General features: G+C 35.5%; 4 protein-coding genes across 5 annotated transcripts; 2 read left to right on the top strand and 2 right to left on the bottom strand.

Annotated features, from left to right (window-relative positions):
* Positions 1 to 1982: 1982 nt before the first annotated feature.
* LOC110718349 (KIN17-like protein) lies at positions 1983 to 3851 on the top strand. The gene has a single exon (XM_021897179.1). The coding sequence runs from the start codon at positions 2236 to 2238 to the stop codon at positions 3418 to 3420; it is 1185 nt and encodes a 394-aa protein (XP_021752871.1). The 5' UTR covers positions 1983 to 2235; the 3' UTR covers positions 3421 to 3851.
* Positions 3852 to 6393: 2542 nt separating this feature from the next.
* Positions 6394 to 10205, bottom strand: LOC110718350. Its single transcript, XM_021897180.1, has 3 exons — positions 9797 to 10205; positions 7797 to 7931; positions 6394 to 6985 (listed from the first exon to the last, which is right to left on the bottom strand). The coding sequence occupies exons 1-3, from the start codon at positions 9971 to 9973 to the stop codon at positions 6584 to 6586; spliced, it is 714 nt and encodes a 237-aa protein (XP_021752872.1). The 5' UTR covers positions 9974 to 10205; the 3' UTR covers positions 6394 to 6583.
* Positions 10206 to 11319: 1114 nt separating this feature from the next.
* Positions 11320 to 14255, top strand: LOC110718352. Its single transcript, XM_021897183.1, has 3 exons — positions 11320 to 11746; positions 12846 to 12919; positions 13907 to 14255. The coding sequence occupies exons 1-3, from the start codon at positions 11531 to 11533 to the stop codon at positions 13992 to 13994; spliced, it is 378 nt and encodes a 125-aa protein (XP_021752875.1). The 5' UTR covers positions 11320 to 11530; the 3' UTR covers positions 13995 to 14255.
* Positions 14256 to 14490: 235 nt separating this feature from the next.
* Positions 14491 to 18529, bottom strand: LOC110718351 (cytochrome c oxidase assembly protein COX15-like). 2 transcript variants are annotated; one of them, XM_021897181.1, is made up of 7 exons: positions 18190 to 18529; positions 17057 to 17352; positions 16648 to 16873; positions 16307 to 16552; positions 16099 to 16209; positions 15048 to 15179; positions 14491 to 14876 (listed from the first exon to the last, which is right to left on the bottom strand). In XM_021897181.1, exons 1-7 carry the CDS (start codon positions 18400 to 18402, stop codon positions 14706 to 14708), a joined length of 1395 nt encoding a protein of 464 aa, XP_021752873.1. In that variant the 5' UTR covers positions 18403 to 18529; the 3' UTR covers positions 14491 to 14705. The 2 variants fall into 2 exon arrangements, with proteins under 2 accessions (XP_021752873.1, XP_021752874.1); XM_021897182.1 differs by having other exon boundaries at positions 17446 to 18306.
* Between the last annotated feature and the right edge of the window lie 1137 nt (positions 18530 to 19666).

The raw sequence follows: 19666 nt of genomic DNA on the forward strand, positions 1-19666 counted from the left end.
CTGCTGCTTATGGAAGTATTTTCTAATTGTTACACAATTGTAATTCTCTACCTGCATGGTGGGTTTTCCAAAATTCAACAACTAGGGTTCCATAAGCATGTTGATTGATAAGACAAAGATTACATGTTTAAATTAGGTGATGGCAAGGTCAGAGTATTTTTTTATTTTTTTTTTAATGTAAGATACGGGGGTCCCCATCCTATCACATGAATTTAAGGGATAAGGATCGAACCCCTAACCACTTGGAGATGGAGGGACTAACCGTCCCTCTATTTCCTATCAGGCTATCATCAAGTATTAAATAGGTGTGGATACCTTGCTGAATGATGGACAATGGGATAAAGATTGTTGTATAAGATTTTGTATATGTTATGGGTGATAGGTGGGATGAGAATTATTATATTTATACTTGTGGATTGCTAAACACCGCCATAAAAAATGATCACCACTGCTAACATTTGGTGTGAATGGACAACCATACCCTTACTAGTTCACCACCCCTTATCCTCTCTGGCGACCCACAACCCGATCTAACCGGCGACAACCACCACTACCCTTATCAGCGACCCACCACATCCCCCTCAATGACGACCCACCACCTTCCCGTTGGCAGGAAGGTGGTGGTTTTTTTTCCGGCAATTGCAATAATCGAAACCCAAAACCGGTTACCGTGTGTTTTGGGTGTTTTTGTCCCTCGGGAGAATTACAGCTCGAAAACTAGTCCTGACTGCGCCTGTACCCGCAAAACAACGGAGACTCCGGGTGGTTGGAGCTCCTTCTTCGATGATCAAGTTAGGACACGAAGGAGAATATGAAAAAGGTGCGGAAAGTAATGTGGGATCTTCTCGGATTCCGAGATCAGGTGTTTTCTCTCATGTGAGAGAATTTAGGGTAGGCGTAATAAATGATTAAATGTGTTGAAAAATGGGGGATATCTCCCTATTTACAGGGTCGTTGGGAAATGTGTCCTCTCTTAGGTCATTTGACCTAGATTTGGTGGGTTGCGCCGTTTTGCGGCGTTCTAGGGAATTGGGCATTGAAGGCTGCAATTCTATTAGAAGGTATCTAAGGCTGACACGTGTTAGCTAGTAACTGGCCCAGGTGGACCTGCTCAACCTTGACATGTGGTCCCCTCTGATTGGTCCACATGGATAATTAATTCTTGTTTGATTTTATTAAACTCGTTTTCATTATCATTAATTGTCAATTGTAGATGCTAAAGTCATAACAATAGGTCAACAGCTTCGCAAAAACTAGGGTGAGAACAAATATGGTTTAAAAAAAAAAAATGGTTATTGACCAAATTTTTGGTACCAACTTAAAACCGACTCAAGTATTGTAAACCGACTCAAATAGTGAACTGCTAAACAACGCTCCCATAATCGGCCAAAAAAAGGAACCAGCCTTTCCCCAAAAATAAATAAATAAATAAATAAAGGGGAGTGCTAAACGCAACCTGACTTTACTTAGCGCAGCCTCTATTCCACTCATTTATTAGATGTAGGGAAAAAATAACCATTTTATATTTTTTCCTCTCAAGTAATCTCTAATAACAAGAGTGCATTAATTTAACTTAAAATACATTGAATTTGCAATGGGTAATGATTTTTACATTAGCCTCTTCGAATTTGAAAAGAATTATACGAATCTATTATGTGTAGAATCAATAAAACCATTTTTCATCCTTCAAAAAAAAAAAAAAACCACTTTTTTATATTTCGTTCAAATTGTATGAAATGATTGAGCCTATTTCGTGTGTCACCCAACTTCATTCGATTCGTGTTCATATTCATTAGATCTCGGAATATTGTTCGCTAATTGACTATGTAAGTAATTCAAATAAACAAAAATATAAATTTATGGAAATTAGTTGTGGAAGAAGGTGGAAAGGAAAGCAGGCAAAAATGTCGTGAAGATGATTTTAGCTTAGAAGGGTATTTATGGTATTTAGGAGGGTGTATAGTAGTAACTAGAGGTTGCGTTTAGCAATCATGTAAATAAATTAGGGAATCAGCCAAACCGGTTGATTTATTTTCCAATCCTCAATATCCCCTCCGACAATCTCGTCCGCCATTAGAGCCACCTTAATCAAACGCAATCACACACCAGAAAATCCCTTTCTTTCAATTTAGGGTTTCTCAAATTCGCTCTTCAGGTACAATCGATTTTTCCTAAACTCTTTCGAATTAATTTCTTTATCTTCCCTAGGGTTTATTCAATTGGGTATAAAATTCAATGGGGAAGAACGAATTTCTAACCCCAAAAGCAATCGCAAATCGAATCAAAGCAAAAGGTCTCCAGAAACTTCGATGGTACTGTCAAATGTGTCAAAAACAATGCCGAGACGAAAACGGGTTCAAGTGTCATTGTATGAGCGAGTCTCATCAGAGACAAATGCAGATTTTTGGGCAAAACCCAGATCGAATCGTAGATGGGTATTCAGAGGAATTCGAAAGTACGTTTCTTGATCATATGAAAAGGAGTCATAGGTTTAGTAGAATTGCTGCAACTGTTGCATACAATGAGTATATAGCTGATAGACATCATGTTCATATGAATTCTACTAAGTGGTTGAGTTTGACTGAGTTTGTTAAGCATTTGGGGAGAACTGGGAAGTGTAAAGTTGATGAGACCCCTAAAGGTTGGTTCATTACTTATATTGATAGAGATTCCGAGACCCTTTTTAAGGATAGGATGAAGAATAAGCGGATTAAGGCGGATTTGGCGGAGGATGAGAAGAAGGAGAGGGAGATTATGAAGCAGATTGAGCGGGCTGAGCAGTTGATGCCTATCGCGGAAGGTGAGGGTGAGGGTGAAGGTGAGGAGAGGGTGGACGAGAAGGAATTCCCAGGTGGGAAAGTGGCATTTGCGCTTGGAGCCGGGTTGTCGAAACCTGTTGGGGTAGGAGGGTCAGGGGAGGGGCCGAGGGTTGTGTTTGAGGATGTCGCGGAGGGGGAGAAAGCGAAGAAGAGGACTAAATATGGTGATGGTAATGCAGCTGTAAAGTCAGCTTTGGAGGATATGATCAAGGAGGATGAGAAGGTTAAGGAGCGTCATAATCGGAAGGATTATTGGTTGTGTGAGGGGATTGTTGTTAAGGTTATGAGCAAGAAATTGGCTGAAAAAGGGTATTATAAGAAGAAGGGGGTTGTCAAGAAGGTTATTGAGAAGTATGTTGGTGAAATTGAGATGATTGACACCAAACATGTGCTTAGAGTGGATCAAGCTGAGCTTGAGACCGTTATTCCTCAGATTGGTGGTTTGGTGAAGATAGTTAACGGGGCTTATCGAGGAATGAATGCTCGGTTGCTCTCTATTAATACTGACAAATATTGTGCCAAGGTCCAGATAGAGAAGGGTCTATATGATGGAAGAGTTCTTCAAGCTGTGGATTATGAAGACATCTGCAAACTTGCTTAGTGAAGAGGACAGATTGTGCCAGCCATCTCATCTTTGTAATGTATTGCTGAATTTGCTGGTTGATTTTATCTTACTCCTGATGTTATCACAATGCAATTGTATTTTTCTTTGCAGCACATATGAAACAATCCTTTTTGCTATTTATATTCTCAGTAATTGTTCTTCAATGGTGAAATTTGGTTATAGATGGTTTTTTGGTATATGTATCTTTTGTCAGAACTTATAGTGTGTGTCATTTGCTCTTGGATTTTACTGTAATCTGTCATGAGTGTGTTTCTGGTGTAGTATGTCTAAGCTGAGATTCCCATTTTTAGTTTCACAGGTTACTATTTGTATGCTTTGTCTCAAGGAATTTCTCTCTTGTGATAGTAGATACTCTGCATTTAGTTTTCTTCTTATACTTCTATGAGTTCTATCAGCGGTTATGATCACTGTAAATTCTTGGATAGAGTTGTTATAAAGGCATGTTGATTATTTTTCATTTATTTCATTTGAAGGAGTATGACTGTTTGAGGCTAGTTTGGCACCTGCACCCTGTTATATATGATGCCTTTTGCTTTCCTTGTTCTCATATCCCATTTGACCTATTTCTGATGTATAGTATTACTGCTTGTCATGTTAAAAACACTAAACCTTTTGTTATACATAGCATATGCTGTTATAAGTTTGAAGTATTCAGATAATGCCTCGACTGTAAATGATGTCTCTGTGCTAGTGTGCAGTACTAAGTCAAGAATGTACAGTTCTTGCCTATAGCTTGTTTATTATGCTGCCACCATTTGCACCACGTGTGCTAGGCATGTGGGAATATTACTTACATATTCACATTGTTTATGCTTATTTTATAGGATACTTGAAATATGGTTTCAATCGAGAAGAGAGGAGTGTTGTGTAATGAGAATGGGCTCCTGCTGTTCAGTAAGTTTGTTACAGGTTTAAACAAACTTAAATTTGGTTCAAGCTGAGATTTTTGGTTTTGCTTAAGATTTTTTGCTAGCTTGGGATATGGAGGGGTGAAAAGCATTACTTGAATATTAGAATTAGAGGGAGACAAGGAATTAGGAAGAGACTCAAATTTGCATAATTATAAAAAACATCTGAGAGATTTGAGAGGAAAAAAGGAGTGAAATGGGTAAACAAGTAAGCTGAGGCTTATAATATCAAAGCCATAAAAAAAGTGTTCTAGAGAAAGAGGAATGCGGATAAGTAGGGGGAAGAGAGAGGGAATGACTTCAACAAGGAGGGGAGAAAGAATGGCAGGGTGAAAAGTGAGAATATATGCCATGCAGAGAGGAGGGAGCAATAGACCTTAATAGAGTGTAATTGAGGTAAAGCTATGCATTTTCACCGGTCCATAGTCTCCATACCTCACATTGGAAGATTGGAGTGTCGAGTATTACATGGATGTGAAACAAAGAAGAAAGTAAATATGGGGGTAGGGAGGGGTAAATAGCAACTCTTGAACATTAGAATTAGAGAGCACTAAGGGAAGTAGGAAGAGAGTCAAATTAATTGAGAGGAAAAAAGGAGTGAAATGGGAGAACAAGTAGGCTAAGGCTTACTTAAAATACCAAAGCAGAATTGATCTTCGTAGATGTCTGCTGCACTCTGAAAGCACGCTGAAAGCAGAATGTGGACAATTTTTTTTGAAGAACCTCTTAATTCAGGTGTGATTCACTTAGTTCAACGGCAAACAAGTATCTTTCTGTCTTTACTTTTTGCAACAGTGCATATTAGTTTAATTTTTATGAGTTACATAGATTTCATTTCAACGAAGGAGTCTAGATAAACTTTATTATGATGATATATTCTTATTGATGTATAACTTGAACTAACATTTTGGTACTCTTAATCTTACAATGAAAGCTGGTTGCAAATTGGTTTATTATTGTACGTGTATGTCTTTGGAACCCAATGGTAGAGGAAATGTACGAGGAAGATTTTGGAGAATCTGAACTATTGATTTTTAAATCTTCACTAGAAAACACTCCCATATTAGCATGGGTAAAGTCTTGGGGATCTTAAGACAGGGGAGAGGATATGCTGGAAAGCTCAACGTCAGTACTCTACAATGCTCATAATTCGAAGAGCAATGTCAACAACGGTATTGATGCTCTTGGAAATAATGACAGCACTGGGATTTACGGTAATTATAGGACTCTTTCCTGACCCAAACGGTGGAGGGCATGGACATCCACATTTCATCTGAAAATTGCGTGGAGTTGTGTAAATTAATTTGAATATACTGTTGTAGATTTCTCTCGGGAGTATTATGTACTATGGCCTTGTTTGGTAGTAAGCTTATTAGGGGCATATTAGCTTATTTGATTAACTTTAGCTGATTGACTAGTCAAACAAGCTAATACAAGTATTTGGTAGTAAGCTTATTGAAAGAGCTTATTCCACTAAATAAGCTCTTTTTGAAAAAGCTCATTTTAGGAGCTTTTTCAATTAGCTTATTTATTAATTATTGTGAAATGACATTTATAACCTCATTTAATTTAAAATCCTATCTAAACTACCTACCCCACAATTATCTTATTGGTCATTTCACATACTCAATCACCTTTAAGCTATCAGCTATTTACCAAACACTTTTATATAATCAGTTAATAAAATAAGTTAGTCAAATCAGTTAATAAAATCAGCTAGTCAAAATCAGCTAATTCAATCAGTTTCAGCTTTCAGCTTTCTCCCAAACAGGGCCTATATGTAATATAGAAGTTGGGTTGGAGAAAATATCACGTGTCTGTACAAGATAGGGATCATATATGTAATTTTTGTTTTCACATGTTGGTAAAATAAAACAGCAGATTATAAGTGTAAAAAATTTGAGTTTACAAATAGTCTCTTTACTTCTATATTCTTGTATAGACATTGATTATAAAGATTGATTTACGTTAAATTTTCCATTTTTAGTTATCGCAGTATCTGTAACATACATAGCGGACGGGGAAGAGTAGTGGAGCACGGTTATGCCAAGCACAAAAATGCCTCCAAATTGTACTTCAAGAATGCCAATAGTCATCTACATTTCATTAGTGTTTGTTAAGTGAAGATCTCTATATTATGAATTATACGAGTATCATCTGTAGTAGAGGTTGCTTTACAGGACTAAAAAAAATTGCAGAATTATACAGTATCGAGTAGCAAGATAAATTATCTAAGAGACATTCTCTGCATTTGAAACAGAAGGCTCTAGCTCAACTTTAAATTCAACGGGCACTGATGGAACTTCGGTGGCGGAGGTTTGAGACTCGGTTGCTGAGGAGGTATCACTTTGGCTAGACTCAGTGGTTGAGGAACTTTCGCTTGGGCTAGGTGCAGAAACTTCAATGGTTTCCGTGGGCTTAAACTTGTTTACATAGTAGCTTAGTGATGGTCCAGAATAGACAGTTGTTTGTATCTGGGGCGCATTTTTACCAACCTGAAGCAGGATTGATGACGCACCTGCAACAATGAATAGGCCAAGAAAAGCTGCAATAGCTGATGTGTTCTCTGCACCGTCAGAAGAAGAACCTGCAGTTCCTGAGCTTATAGCGCTTTCTGCCACATATACCACGGGCTGCAGAATTTTTATAAATGTTAGATTTTAGCAAAAACAGTAAGCAAGATCTGGACCATGAGTTGCTGAATGTTCATGGAAGCAAATATACAAGTGGAGTCCAAAGAGCTAAAAGCAAAATAGGCTGCCATATTCTATGAACAAAATTTAGAAGCGGCTTATGCATTCGTGTAAAACCTTAAAAATCCTCCATTACTTGTGATCAGACAAGTTTTACCCGTTCCGTACAAGAGCCTTTTTTTTTTTTTTTTTGACAAAGTGGAAAAGGAGGCTATACTCCAACCGACTCGACACCCACAACTAATACAATGAAAGTTAGCCATTTAGGATTGTATCTTCTTAACAAATCATAGAGTGGGGAGTACAGGAGGGATAAAAAAAATGAAAAAAGTATACAAAGGAAGATGTTAAGTGATTCCAAATTACTTTTTGTCAATTTTAGCTTTGAGATAGAGGGAATACTAGTGTTCAATTGAAGCAAAGCAACTTTCGGGAAAAAAGATGTATTCTGAAAATGGAAAACTGGTACATGATTCACAATATGTTAATGAAATTTTGCATTGATGAGGGAAGACAGCCAAAGTACATACTGTCCACGACTTAATTCTGTCAGATCAATCAGGATGAAATCAGTAGGAATATTATCACTTAAAAATAGATGCATACTAGTCAACGAGCAGCCTGATTGAGAGGTGATTCTATTTCTACCAAATATATTCAGTTTCTGGGGATGTGAACAAGTATAATGATTTAATACCAATTACAAGTTCTATGCAAAAAAGAGAGCAGAATGTAGTTCAAAACCACCGACCTCAACTGAATATATATTTGTTTGGCCCGCTGTATCTTTCTCTATATACCCTGTCCAACCCTTTTTCCGAGGTGGAAATGTTCCCACCACCTGGGTCTTCTCTTCAGCCAACCATTCCATGCTAACCTTTCCTACCTGTTCATAAAGCAGCCAAGAAAATGATTTGTCACAATAATGACAATTTATTTACAAAGCTTCAGCTCAAGAATAAGGAGAAAGAAAGCAAAACATGACCAATGTATAGGACTCACCTGAACCTCAGGTGAATCAGGTCAAAACTTAAAAGTGGATAAGGCATATAGCTAAATTGACAATGATCCTGAACAAAACCTACTAAATCAGCAGAGATTGCATACAGTTTGAATTGATCAACACAGTTAAAACACCAAACATTACACGATTGTCCTGTGAAGCAGGTTGATGCAGAAATTTTGCATTGCAAAGAATTCAAATGGAGGTCATAAGCATGAAATTTCCAGTTTATTCCAAGCTCTATGTTGGTTTTGCACCATCATTGGGCAAGCCCTACTCATCTGGAAACCTTGATTTCCCACTTCATTGCTGCCAATCCCACGACTCCACGAGTGAGCAAAACAAGGGACTATTTTTTTTTTTTAATAATTATTATATTTATCCTAGTCACTAATTTGTGTCTTTACAAGAATAAGCTAGTTGGACATTGCCTTAGCATGTGTTCAGGTTTATTTTTTATGGGACTATGTCCTGTTATTATGTTTATTGTCACTTCACATTCCTACGTAATTTGCCACTGGCGAGCCCTTCCTAAGATTCAAATGACTTTTGCGTCCTTCAATAACAAACAACCAAAGCATACTTGAAAGGATCAGATTGAAGCTTAAGCTTGGTATGGTCATTACAAATCTCCTTAGAAAAAAAGGAATTCGATTTGCCAAGAGGTGAACACTGGGGGTTGTTTAATATCAGGAAATCTTTGTTTCATGTTGGTAGTTTGATTACTATTCAAATCTAACCTTTGGTTAATTGATAGCGGTCCTCATCTATCTTAAAACATTTGTATATATAGACTCAAAACATTTGCATATATAGATATTAATCTCATCTTGGCACAATATTCATCACATATCCAAGACAAACTATGAACTATTAGCTATTGTTTTCCTCAAGTCCTCAACTATGTTTGCTACAAAATGCAAATGATACATATAACTAATCTCAAATAGCTTTAATTACATCAGACTAAGCCAGTGGTTGATAAGTAACTATTAGCTCTGCTATGTATTTTGGGAGTTAACTCTAGATTCCAGCCATTCAGATACAATATCAATGCAATATTAAATGATATTTGTTAGTGTCAATACAATACTAAAAGTCGAGTTATATGCACAATACCAAACTTCATATTTATTACTCTCTATCATTCTACAACATCAATGCAAATTTAACCAAAGATACCAATTTTCTTACTTTAAGTGGAAACTGGAAATAGTTAAAACAACTTATAATTGTTTTAACGGTTTTTGATGCTTCCCATGAGATGAATACATCCTACAAAGTTGAGTTTTATGAAACAAATCTACTCCTTGAAAGTATTATACAAGCTGCTTGTTAAAATCAAATTTAGTCGAACTTCCAGTAATGTTAATCTCAAAAACTGGCAACAATAACCAAAAAGCTCTTAACGTGTTCCGCAAAAGGAAACACACCAATTGATCCTTAAATACTATCAAGTTCAAACCTTGAAGTCGTACATCCGAGTATATAATGGAAATTGCTGGCATCTATGACATTGAATACTAAACACAGAATTTGAAATTGGAATGAACTAAACCGCTCATTTTTTATCTATAAACACCACCCTATTATCATTTTTTTTACAGGAAAACCCCATTTCATACAACAAAGTTAATGATCCCAGAGTATTTATAACTAAGATAAAAGGCAAAATTAAGAAATACCCATCAAAGAAAAATCAAGGATTCAACAAAGGGTATTAAAAAGAGAAAGAGAGAAAGAGAAACCTCTTTTTCAGGGGCGCATTCTTCGGCATTGCAATCATCAGACTCATTAGAAGAAGCTCGAATTTTGAATTTGGAAACATCAATTCGCCCAATTTTCTTGCTCAATTGATTGTTCTTGAATGAGAATGAACTTGAATTTGTTGCAACTGATATTACTGACCGCGAAACACACGCCATTGCTTACCCCTCTTGCCGGAAGAGAGAGAAAAAGAGAAAGAGGGGTAATTTTCTGACACCACAATTACTCAGCTTGAATTTAACAATTGTTTTTGAAAAATGATTTTCTGAAAGAGATGATTTTGCTTTTTTTTTGGGGAGAATTTCTGAAGTTGTGAGCTTCCCTTGAGTAATGAACAACTTTTCTAGTTGTTGTATATGGATTTTGAGTGGCTTTTATTTGTGATGATAGACAGGCCACCTAGTCACTTGCCCACTCAATTCTAAAATAATTTGAGCTTCAAACATTTTTTTTTTTTTTTTTGGAAATTTCATATTTAACGAAAAAGTTTTTCTATAAGCTAAATATGTGAATATATCTTCTCTCACAATATAATCTATGTCTCAATATACGAGTACATTTTTATGTTTACCAGCAATCAATTTTTTGTGAATGCCAATTTGTGTAGTTAATACAAGCACTAACTCCGAATTTTTTTAGTTGCAACACTTTGCTAAATTAGAAATGTCACAACAGTTGCAATACAATATGATTGGAAAGTATTTTTATGTCAAAAGTTGTACTATAACCCTTATTATAATCTCATGGCCCACTAAATTATACTCTTAAACATTTTAAGTGTTTTAAATCACAAGTGACCCACTTTTCTTAAATATCGTGAAAAAGGGTGTGTTGCAAGTATTAAGAAACGAAGGATGTATAAGTTTTTGAAAGTGATATTACCCTAGAGATTGAATTTCTTCTACTCCGTACATCAATGTCCTCTTCAAAAATCAAATTTAAATACAAGTTTTTATTCTTTCTACGGAATATTTTCATTCCCTCTTCAAATATCAAATTTAAACCAAAAATATAATCCGACTAAATTCCAATATGATCTAAACTAATTTGGAATTCAAATCAATTTCACAAATAACGCAATATAATCAATGTTATGATTCTGTTTATTCTTAACCCAAAATGGCAAAATGTTTGAAATTCAACCTAGCTTGGCTTAAATAGAACTAGAATTGATAGATGAACCAAATTCGACGTCAACCAGATTAATCTAAATAACTCAAGGTGATAAAAAAAAATTTGGGTCTGATTGGGCCTTAACGTCAAAAAAGTAACAGGATTGTCGAGCCAAATCGAGATTTTCCCGGCATGTTTAGATTTATAATTAAAAATATATATCTAGGCTTGTCCAAACTCGCCCTATTTTTAAATCGGGCTGATACTGATCACCTATAGAAATAATCCAAGTCAACTAAAAATGAATTAACGAACCCAATCCAATCTTAACCGGCTTGACCCATATAGATTAAAAAAAAAAAAAAAAAAAAAAAAAAAAAAAAAAAAAAAAAAAAAAAGCTCAAACACCCAAATTGAATGAGCTAGAGATCATTCCATAGGAGATTGATTAAAATCAAGACTCACTTCACAAAACCTTAACTTTGCACTTGCACAGTTGCACAGAAAAAGGATACTCTCCTCTCCTCTCCTCTTAAACCCACACTCTCCAAATACCAAAATCCTAGTTGGGATTTCTTCAAAAGTGGAAAGATAGTGAATTCATGGCATTCAGATTGGGATTACAGCGAAATTTGCAGGGAAAAGTTGATGGATGCCTGCATACTGTCAGAAGATTTACTCATGCTTATGCACTTCCACCATCTTTTGGCAATTCAATTGACCCCATTTCATCGCCCCCTTTAATTCTTCCTGAAGATGACACCAATTCTGTTCATGGCGGCGGATTCATGGACCTAATGGCTGTCCCCAAAAAGAAGGTCAAAGATTAATTTTTTAATTTTTTTTTTGTTTCTGTTTGGTTTAAAAAATTTAGGGTTTTGAATCATATAATGTTGTTTGATTGATTATTTATTCCAATTTTGTTGTTCTTTGCGATTTTCGGTTGCAGGGCTATTAGGGTTTAAGGAATTAAGTTTTGACAATTTTTTGGGTTTAGGGTTTTAGCAGGTGTGCTACATTGTTGGTAATTTGTGTCGATTGTTCTTTCTATGTGATTTATGAGCTTCAATTTATATGTGTTTGCTAAATTTTCGAGTGAATCGTCTATTTGGAAGCATGATGATACATCATGTCTGCAATGTGTATTGATTTACAAGATAGCTAGTTGATGCTTCATTTTGATTCCAATTTTTCTGAATTCTTTGCTGTTGGTTATTGCCTACATTTTCAAAAATTGTTGAATTTTCCAAAGTAGGGAAACTCAGTATGAGCTACGAATACTAAGTAAATGGTTTCAGGTGTTGCATTCCAAATCTTATTCTAAGGTGTGAAATAAATTGTGATTGTTGCATTTTCTTTTTTGGGTGTAGTTGTTAGCAAAAAAGGTTGAAGCAGTTTGTTGATTCTTGTAAGAGTACTCAATTCAAGCAGCTAGTTTGAGTGTAGTTATTGTCAATTTGTCATGGTTGGCATGGATGATACTTTTTGAATTATATTTTCTTTGTTTCTCATCCTGTTTGTACAGACATAACATCATGATAGTTAAATTTGAAAATGGATATACGAAGGGCTAGTGCTAGTGTAAATTCATAGTGGAATTACTGGAATATGTAAATCTGTGTATTGGTTAAAAATGTGATAGACTGAGATGCCAGGTTGCTTAGTTTATCTTAATGTTCCTCTCATGTTGCCACTGACACCGGAATTAGCTGTTTTTTGGAAATAGGCTGGTTTTGTTGTCAATGCTGCTAGTTACAAAATTGTGATGTCACTATTTAACAAACTTTTTATGCTGTTTGTAGAAGATAATGTTGACAGAATGACAGGTGTATGTACTAAAGATGTTAGGACCTGTTTAAGGTAGACACTTTTGCCTGTTGCATGGTTTATAAACGTAAATCTTATTTGCTTGATCAGGTTTCAAAATACAAGAGAGGCATAAGAAATGGGCCAAAGGCTCTGAAACCTACTCCAGTTATAGTCCGATGCAAGTAAGGCATTCATCTGATATCTATCTGAAACTTTGATCTTTGAGTTGACAAGAACTGTGTTTATGAACTGCATATAAGATATGTACTCTACTTCCCTTTGGATCTTCTGTGGAGTTACAACTTACAAGTAGATAAGCGTTTTGATTGGGATAACTTTTCGCAACTCTCGTAAGATAACCATATGAAAATCATGCTACTTCACAAAAGTTTAATATAGAGGGGGTGTGTAAGTGTGTTACACTCATACACTGTGAACTTATTCTCCTAATTTGATATCATATCCATTTTATAATACACCAGAGTGGACAGTGAATTCAGTGGCATAATTAGGTTGCATGCATATTGGCATTTCTGTAGCAACTAGCAAGTTCTGCTTTTCTTTGAAGCAATGGGTTTTTATTTGCTTCCTTTTCCCTCTGCACCAGGCTAAACTTCACATTTGGATTGACATGGAATATATACAGTATTAAATGTTTATAACAAACTTAGTGTGAAGAGAGGAAAAACAATTTTCAGCAAAAGTGTTGGTTAAGAACAGGAAAATATTTGATGAGATGGAGGGAAGAAACAGAAAAGTCTGAAAAGGAAGTGTGAAAAACTGAAAATCATTTTGACAACCTAAATTGGAAAGTGTGAAATGTATCTTTTTTATGGAGTGTTTCAAGATATTCTCTGTTACTAAGGATATATAATAGAGATAGATTTAGAGAAGATGTGTTATACTAGGAGCAAACAAGCAATGATAAAAATGTATATCTTGGACTGTTTAATCTCACTAGCATTTTTCATGATATTTTGGGACATCCTGAGATTTTCTATCTAAACAAAGAGGAAGTTTAAAAAAAAATCACCTGGGTCACAGATATTGATCAAGATCATTGTAAAATGCCTGTTTGTATATTAGTTTTGCGATATTTCGCTAATTTTTAATCGTGGTTGCAGTTGTATTCATATTTTAACCTTTGCTATTGCCTGTTGGCTGTGTAGGGGTTGTGGTCGTGTGAAGCTGCCACATTTCTACTGTTGCAGCGGCCGCAGTGAAGATTCTGGCGAGAGAAGTGATGCAATCAATTAATTGTGCTCTTTGCTTTTTAGAATTAAATTTTGTTCCAACCCCACACCCTTGATGGAGTGAAATTCAGAACTTGCTATAGTTGAATTTGCACGGATATGATCATAGCATCTGCTTATTTCCTAGGGTATCTGTATTTTTCAATATGGTGGTGAAATACGAAAATGTGGCGCTCATGTTTAGGTTAACTCATGATATATCCTCTGAGTTGTATTGTTTTATTGAAAAATCCAAGTGATAAAATAAAGACATTTTCTCTTATGACAAGGTTTTTTTTTTTTTTTTTTTTTTTTTTTTTGTCCTACATGAACAAAGGTTTGTTATTGATTAAGATAGTGTAATACTGTAAGGTAACTCGATCGTATATTCGTATATCCAAGCAAAGATATGGGAGAAAGAAATTAGTTTAATCAAGGCAAAATGTGAGTAAATAATTGTATGTTCAAAGTTCAATTGAAGCTATTTTCTTACCATCAAAAAAAAAAAGTTGAAGCTGTGGTTTAAATTTAACATAAAATTTCCTTGTATATGAAACGGTACTTCGTACAAAATTTCAAATTTCTGATTAACATTATCGAGGACTTCATGTTATTTGTCCCAAACTCTACCAAGTCCAATTGCCCAAACTATGTGAAAGTTTTCAATGATGAATGATAAAAGGAGTCTATCTAAATACTCACAAATCGTAAAACAAAGAGTTTCCAAATGACGTGATCATGTTGTTTTTGCAACTGAAGGCAGAGTTCTTAGGAGAGAGAGAGATGGCTTGCGAACAGTATGATTAAGCAGGATCATTAGAGTTAAAAGAGTTAATGCTCCAGCCTGATGAGCTGTGCCAAGTGAAACCGGAACGTATGACAACAAAGTTGAAATTCCCAGAGTAACCTGCAAACAGAATCACGCATTTCATGAATTAAAAGTATCAGGGTCATTCATGTAATACATACAAAAACAGCACGAGTAACCTGCAATTTGAATCAGGCAATTTGCAGAAGTGAAAAAATAAAGTATTTGGCACAGCTGAACATATGCAAGTATATGAAAGTTTTAATTCACCTGCAGACCAGCAATTCCAAGAGTACTGCCAACCAAAGATCTCACAGCAGGATGGATATCCAGCTTCCTTGCTGCCCACCACAAACCGCAGATTGATGCCAGGGTTGCAGTGGCTAAGATACGATGATCCAACTGCAAGACATAGTAATGCAAATTATTTAACTTTCTAACTGATCTAGAGTTACTTGAGGGTCATAATAATGTTCTTCACAAACTGAAAATTTAATTTTGTTTATTTATCCAACTAAAAGTAAGAGTAGATTTTGGTCAGCTAGATCTCAAGGGACTACAGTTCTACAAATGCATATAAAATGTCATCTACACACTAGCTCTATTAAGAGGATATACAAGACTTTTGATTCTAGTTAATTCAGTTACCAAAATATAATCCTGCTAAGGTTGCATTACCCTACTGGAAAATTTTTACTCAAGGGTCGTTGTGTTGGCATATGTGCTGAGAGATCCTATTAAGGTTATTCATTGCAGTTGTTGGGTTTGAATAAGGCTATCACTTATAAGTACAGTTGCAAGGTTTGGAGCAATCCTAACTATTGAGTCATTTACTTATTGAATTATGCAGTATGGTATATGCTACTGCTTATCTTATGCAAGAACAAGATTTCAGGAAGTAGATATGAGATGCACTAGAGTCTAGAGGTCTCCGCCATTTTATGGGAAAGGGTTGTAAGGCATCCCAATCAGTTCATTATACTTCGTAATTATTTTGATATTGTTTGAATTACTCTTTTCTTCTTTTAATAATTAATATTATTTTTTTATAGCCAAAAAAAGTTAATAGGAGATTTAACCAAAAAATAGAAGAGCAGCTACAAACATCAGAGCCTATTCAGTGCTACTTTTCCCCTGTACTTGATAAATCAATGCCAAGCAGTACCAAAGAAGGATATACTTATTAACTATTTGTCTACACTTCAGCGGAAAGAAAGTCCTAAGGTTTCAAGAACGCTTTAGGAAAATCATAGGTGACGGCATCTTTTTTTATCAATATAACAGAGTTGACTATTGTACAAAATGAAAGCACGATCCGTACCTGTACTGTGGATGTATTTTCAAAAAAATTTCTCATAATTGGCTTCATACTCAAAACATCATCTGGAATCCATGTATCACCCATCTTTGGAAAGGTATTATAGGCACGACCCTAATGAATGATACCTTGTTAATCTTTGGCATAGGTTATAGCAGATAAATCAGATAAATTGCAAGTTAAATTATAGCAGAGAATAGAACAATCATACAGCATCATTTCCAGCAACAAATGCTCCCGAGACTGCAGTGACACCAACAAGAAGACTCACTGGGATGGCAAGTCTCTTAAGTTTTGCTGCACCATTAACCCATGCTAATGACTCAGCTGGTGGTTCAGGCATCACTACAGAAAGAGCAGTCCAAAGAAGACCACAATATATAGCAAAAGCTGAAGTAAGGTGAGCTGCTAGCCGGTAAGGGCTTACCCTTGGCTCGGCATATTCTGATACAGGTTCCTGAGGAAAGGAAAAGAAGAAAGTAAACTGGTGTCACTAATCATTATGGAAACATGTAACTGATGGAGTCCTTGATTAAGTGTGAGCAAAATTACCTCAAGACCACTTTTAACCATCCACCAGCCAATGAGCCCCTGCCCAGCCCCAAGAGCAAATAGAGTTGAAAGCCTCAGACCAAGACGTAGAGTAATAAACCCTTTACGCAGGAAATATGAAAATGGCAAAGCAAACATGACACCAAGTGCCCTTCCCCACATTCGATGTGCATATTCCATCCAATAAATGAACATGAAATCTTCAAGATTCATCCCCTTGTTAATACTGGACGAACTCAAATAAAACAACAAATATCAAACAAGTTGTACAAGAAACTAACTTTTACACTTCAAGCTGCACGCAACTATTAGTATGAATGCCACCATTACAAATCAATTGTTCCATGTATGAAGACAATCATTGCTTTATTGTAGTATCATATTATTTTCAAGAGAAATGAGCACTAACCGCTTGTACTCGGGGGATTGCTTGTATTTCTCAAATTCAAGAGCCCATTCTTCCTCTGACATAGGGGGAAGGTTCCCAGTAAACTTCCAATCAGTCATTGAAAGACCAGAGCGAGTAAGTCGAGTAATTCCACCAAGAATAACCATGCTGAACACCCATGCCGCAGAACTGAATAGCCAAATTCCAACCATCATCTGAGCACGTGGCCCAGCAGTCACTAATAGCTTTAGTCCTGCCTTTTCAGCCGGAACTGAAGAAGCTGTGCACATACCCCTCATCGAGTATTTATGGACAGCCTGTAATTAAAAAACAATACAGTATCAGTATTTATGAGCAGACTTGCATATTATGCATGAACATAGCAGAAGAAACAGAATTTAAACAAGAACCTTGGAAATTTAGTAATCCAATGCCATACAGCCAAAAGTTATTCATCCTCAGCTCTGAAAAACTTGGGAAAAAAAAAAATCTCATTTTCCTTTAGGTCAGTAACCATATTGTTAGAATACGCCTTGAATCAGTTTGTTGCTTCATGTTCCTGCACGGTGATCGGTACAGGCTAACTTTTTAGCCCTAATTGGTTAGCATTTTGAGGAGTAACATGTAAACTCCTTAATTCTTTACCTAGCTTAATTTTGTAATCTGTATTTCTGAAGACCAATATAACTTTAACTTCTTGTCTATGGTTGCAATAAAATCATTGTCAGTGACCAATGTAAAATTGGTGTTATTGTTTGTTCATTCAGTGACAAATTTCTCAAAAATATTAAAATTGAAAGGCTTCCCAATCTAAAGGGCTATTTTTTTAATTTTTTTTTTTAATTAAGTAATTAATCCCAAAACCAACAGAAACAGCAATTTCATCAGATTAAAGACATGTGAATTAGATAACAAAAATTTACAAGAATACAACTTCATACTCCAATTTTTTAAGCACCCAAATAGATAATTGCCCCAAAAAAGTCACAAATCTCCATTAAAAAAAAAAAAAAAAAAAAAAAAAAAAAAAAAGAAAGAATATAACAGCAAAATTTGAGCTAGAATAATCATAAAAAAAAAATTCATGATCCCAGAAAATTTGACAAATTCAGGGAAAATGCAAAAGAACCCAGAAAAATTAAGCAAGAAAAAACCTTGGGATAAGATCGGAAGCTAGAAATGGCAGCATTTCGAGCAGTAATTGAAGCAGCAGAACCAATTGCAGAGGAGAAGAATCTGAATCCTTCATTAGAAGAAGAAGAAGGTCTGCAACTGCTGGAATTATTCAGAAATCCCTTGACATTATTGTATAAAATGGAATTCAAAGCTTTGTTCTTCTTCAACAACAATGACGCAACTCTGTTCATTTCTGCTTCTCTCTTGGGTTTCAAGGGTTTAGTGGCTTCAACAGCATACACGACTGAGGTTTTAGAGGAGGTTTCGCCCAAACTATTTAACTTTTTTTTCTCACACGAATTAGAATTAATGCTCGTGTTCCTTTCGACTATTTAACCTATTTTTCTTAAAGACAAAATTGATTAATAGATTAGCAAAATATACTTACGTGAGATCTTATAAGAGTTGTACACGAATAGTACGTCTCTAGTTTTTTATTTTTTAAGTATGTGTTGCAAGTTTGTTATTGTGCCAATGTGTTTTTGGTAGTACCATATGAAGTACACCGTATGAAGTTGAGGTGATAGAGTAGTGACATCGCTTTCGTCTTGTATCCTTGAGATCTAGAAATCAAGCCTCATGGGACTCATTTGAGGGATTTCCCTTATCCCCCTCAAATGAGCCCTGGAGGTAATTATATACTTCCTCCATTTCTTTTTAGTTGACAGACTTGACACGTTTCTTTAGTCACGTTGTTGCTAGTTTGTACCCCGGCCGATGCCTCGGATTGCTAGTTTGTGTAATTCTTGCTTTAATTTAACAATTTTGTTCATTTGTAAAGTTAGTGTGTGTAGTGGTTCGAGCGTTGCCTCATATGTCACTTTTTTTTACATCATATGTAGTTATATTTAATCTTATGAAAAATAAATGAATTATATTACCTATAATCTACTTAATAAATGAAAGTAATACCAAAGTATATGATATTATGAGAAACTTGAAACATTAATAATAGTTGGTTGAGATAGTAAGTGTAATACCTATATGTATTGGAGGTTATGGGTTCGAATTTTGTTCAAAACATATTTTATTTTGTTAAATGAAGTGGCTAGGTTATGTGGCGCATATTATACTTTGGATGATGATGTGGCATCGTGACATAGCATGCATACTTTGAAAAAGTGTCACGTGGCACAGTTCCTTTAAAAGGAACGCCCTAAACTCAAAACGTGTTAACTAATATAAAACAGAGGTAGTATTAATTTGCTATTATATTTATTAGGAAAATTTGTAAATTACCACCCAAAAAGGGGTCCTGTTTTGAAATTACCACCCATTAAAACTTTTATTTTAAATAACCACCCATTAAATTAAAAAAGTTTTCAGATTACCACCTATTTTGTAATTCCGGTGGTAAATCCGTTTGAGGGCCCCACATAACGGCTAAAAATGGCGAATTTGACTCTTTTGAATGTTTCCCTCGTTTTTTTTCTTAATAAATTATCTAACATCAAC

The sequence above is a fragment of the Chenopodium quinoa genome, unplaced genomic scaffold (assembly GCF_001683475.1).
Source record: "Chenopodium quinoa cultivar QQ74 unplaced genomic scaffold, ASM168347v1, whole genome shotgun sequence".
NCBI lineage: Eukaryota > Viridiplantae > Streptophyta > Magnoliopsida > Caryophyllales > Amaranthaceae > Chenopodium > Chenopodium quinoa.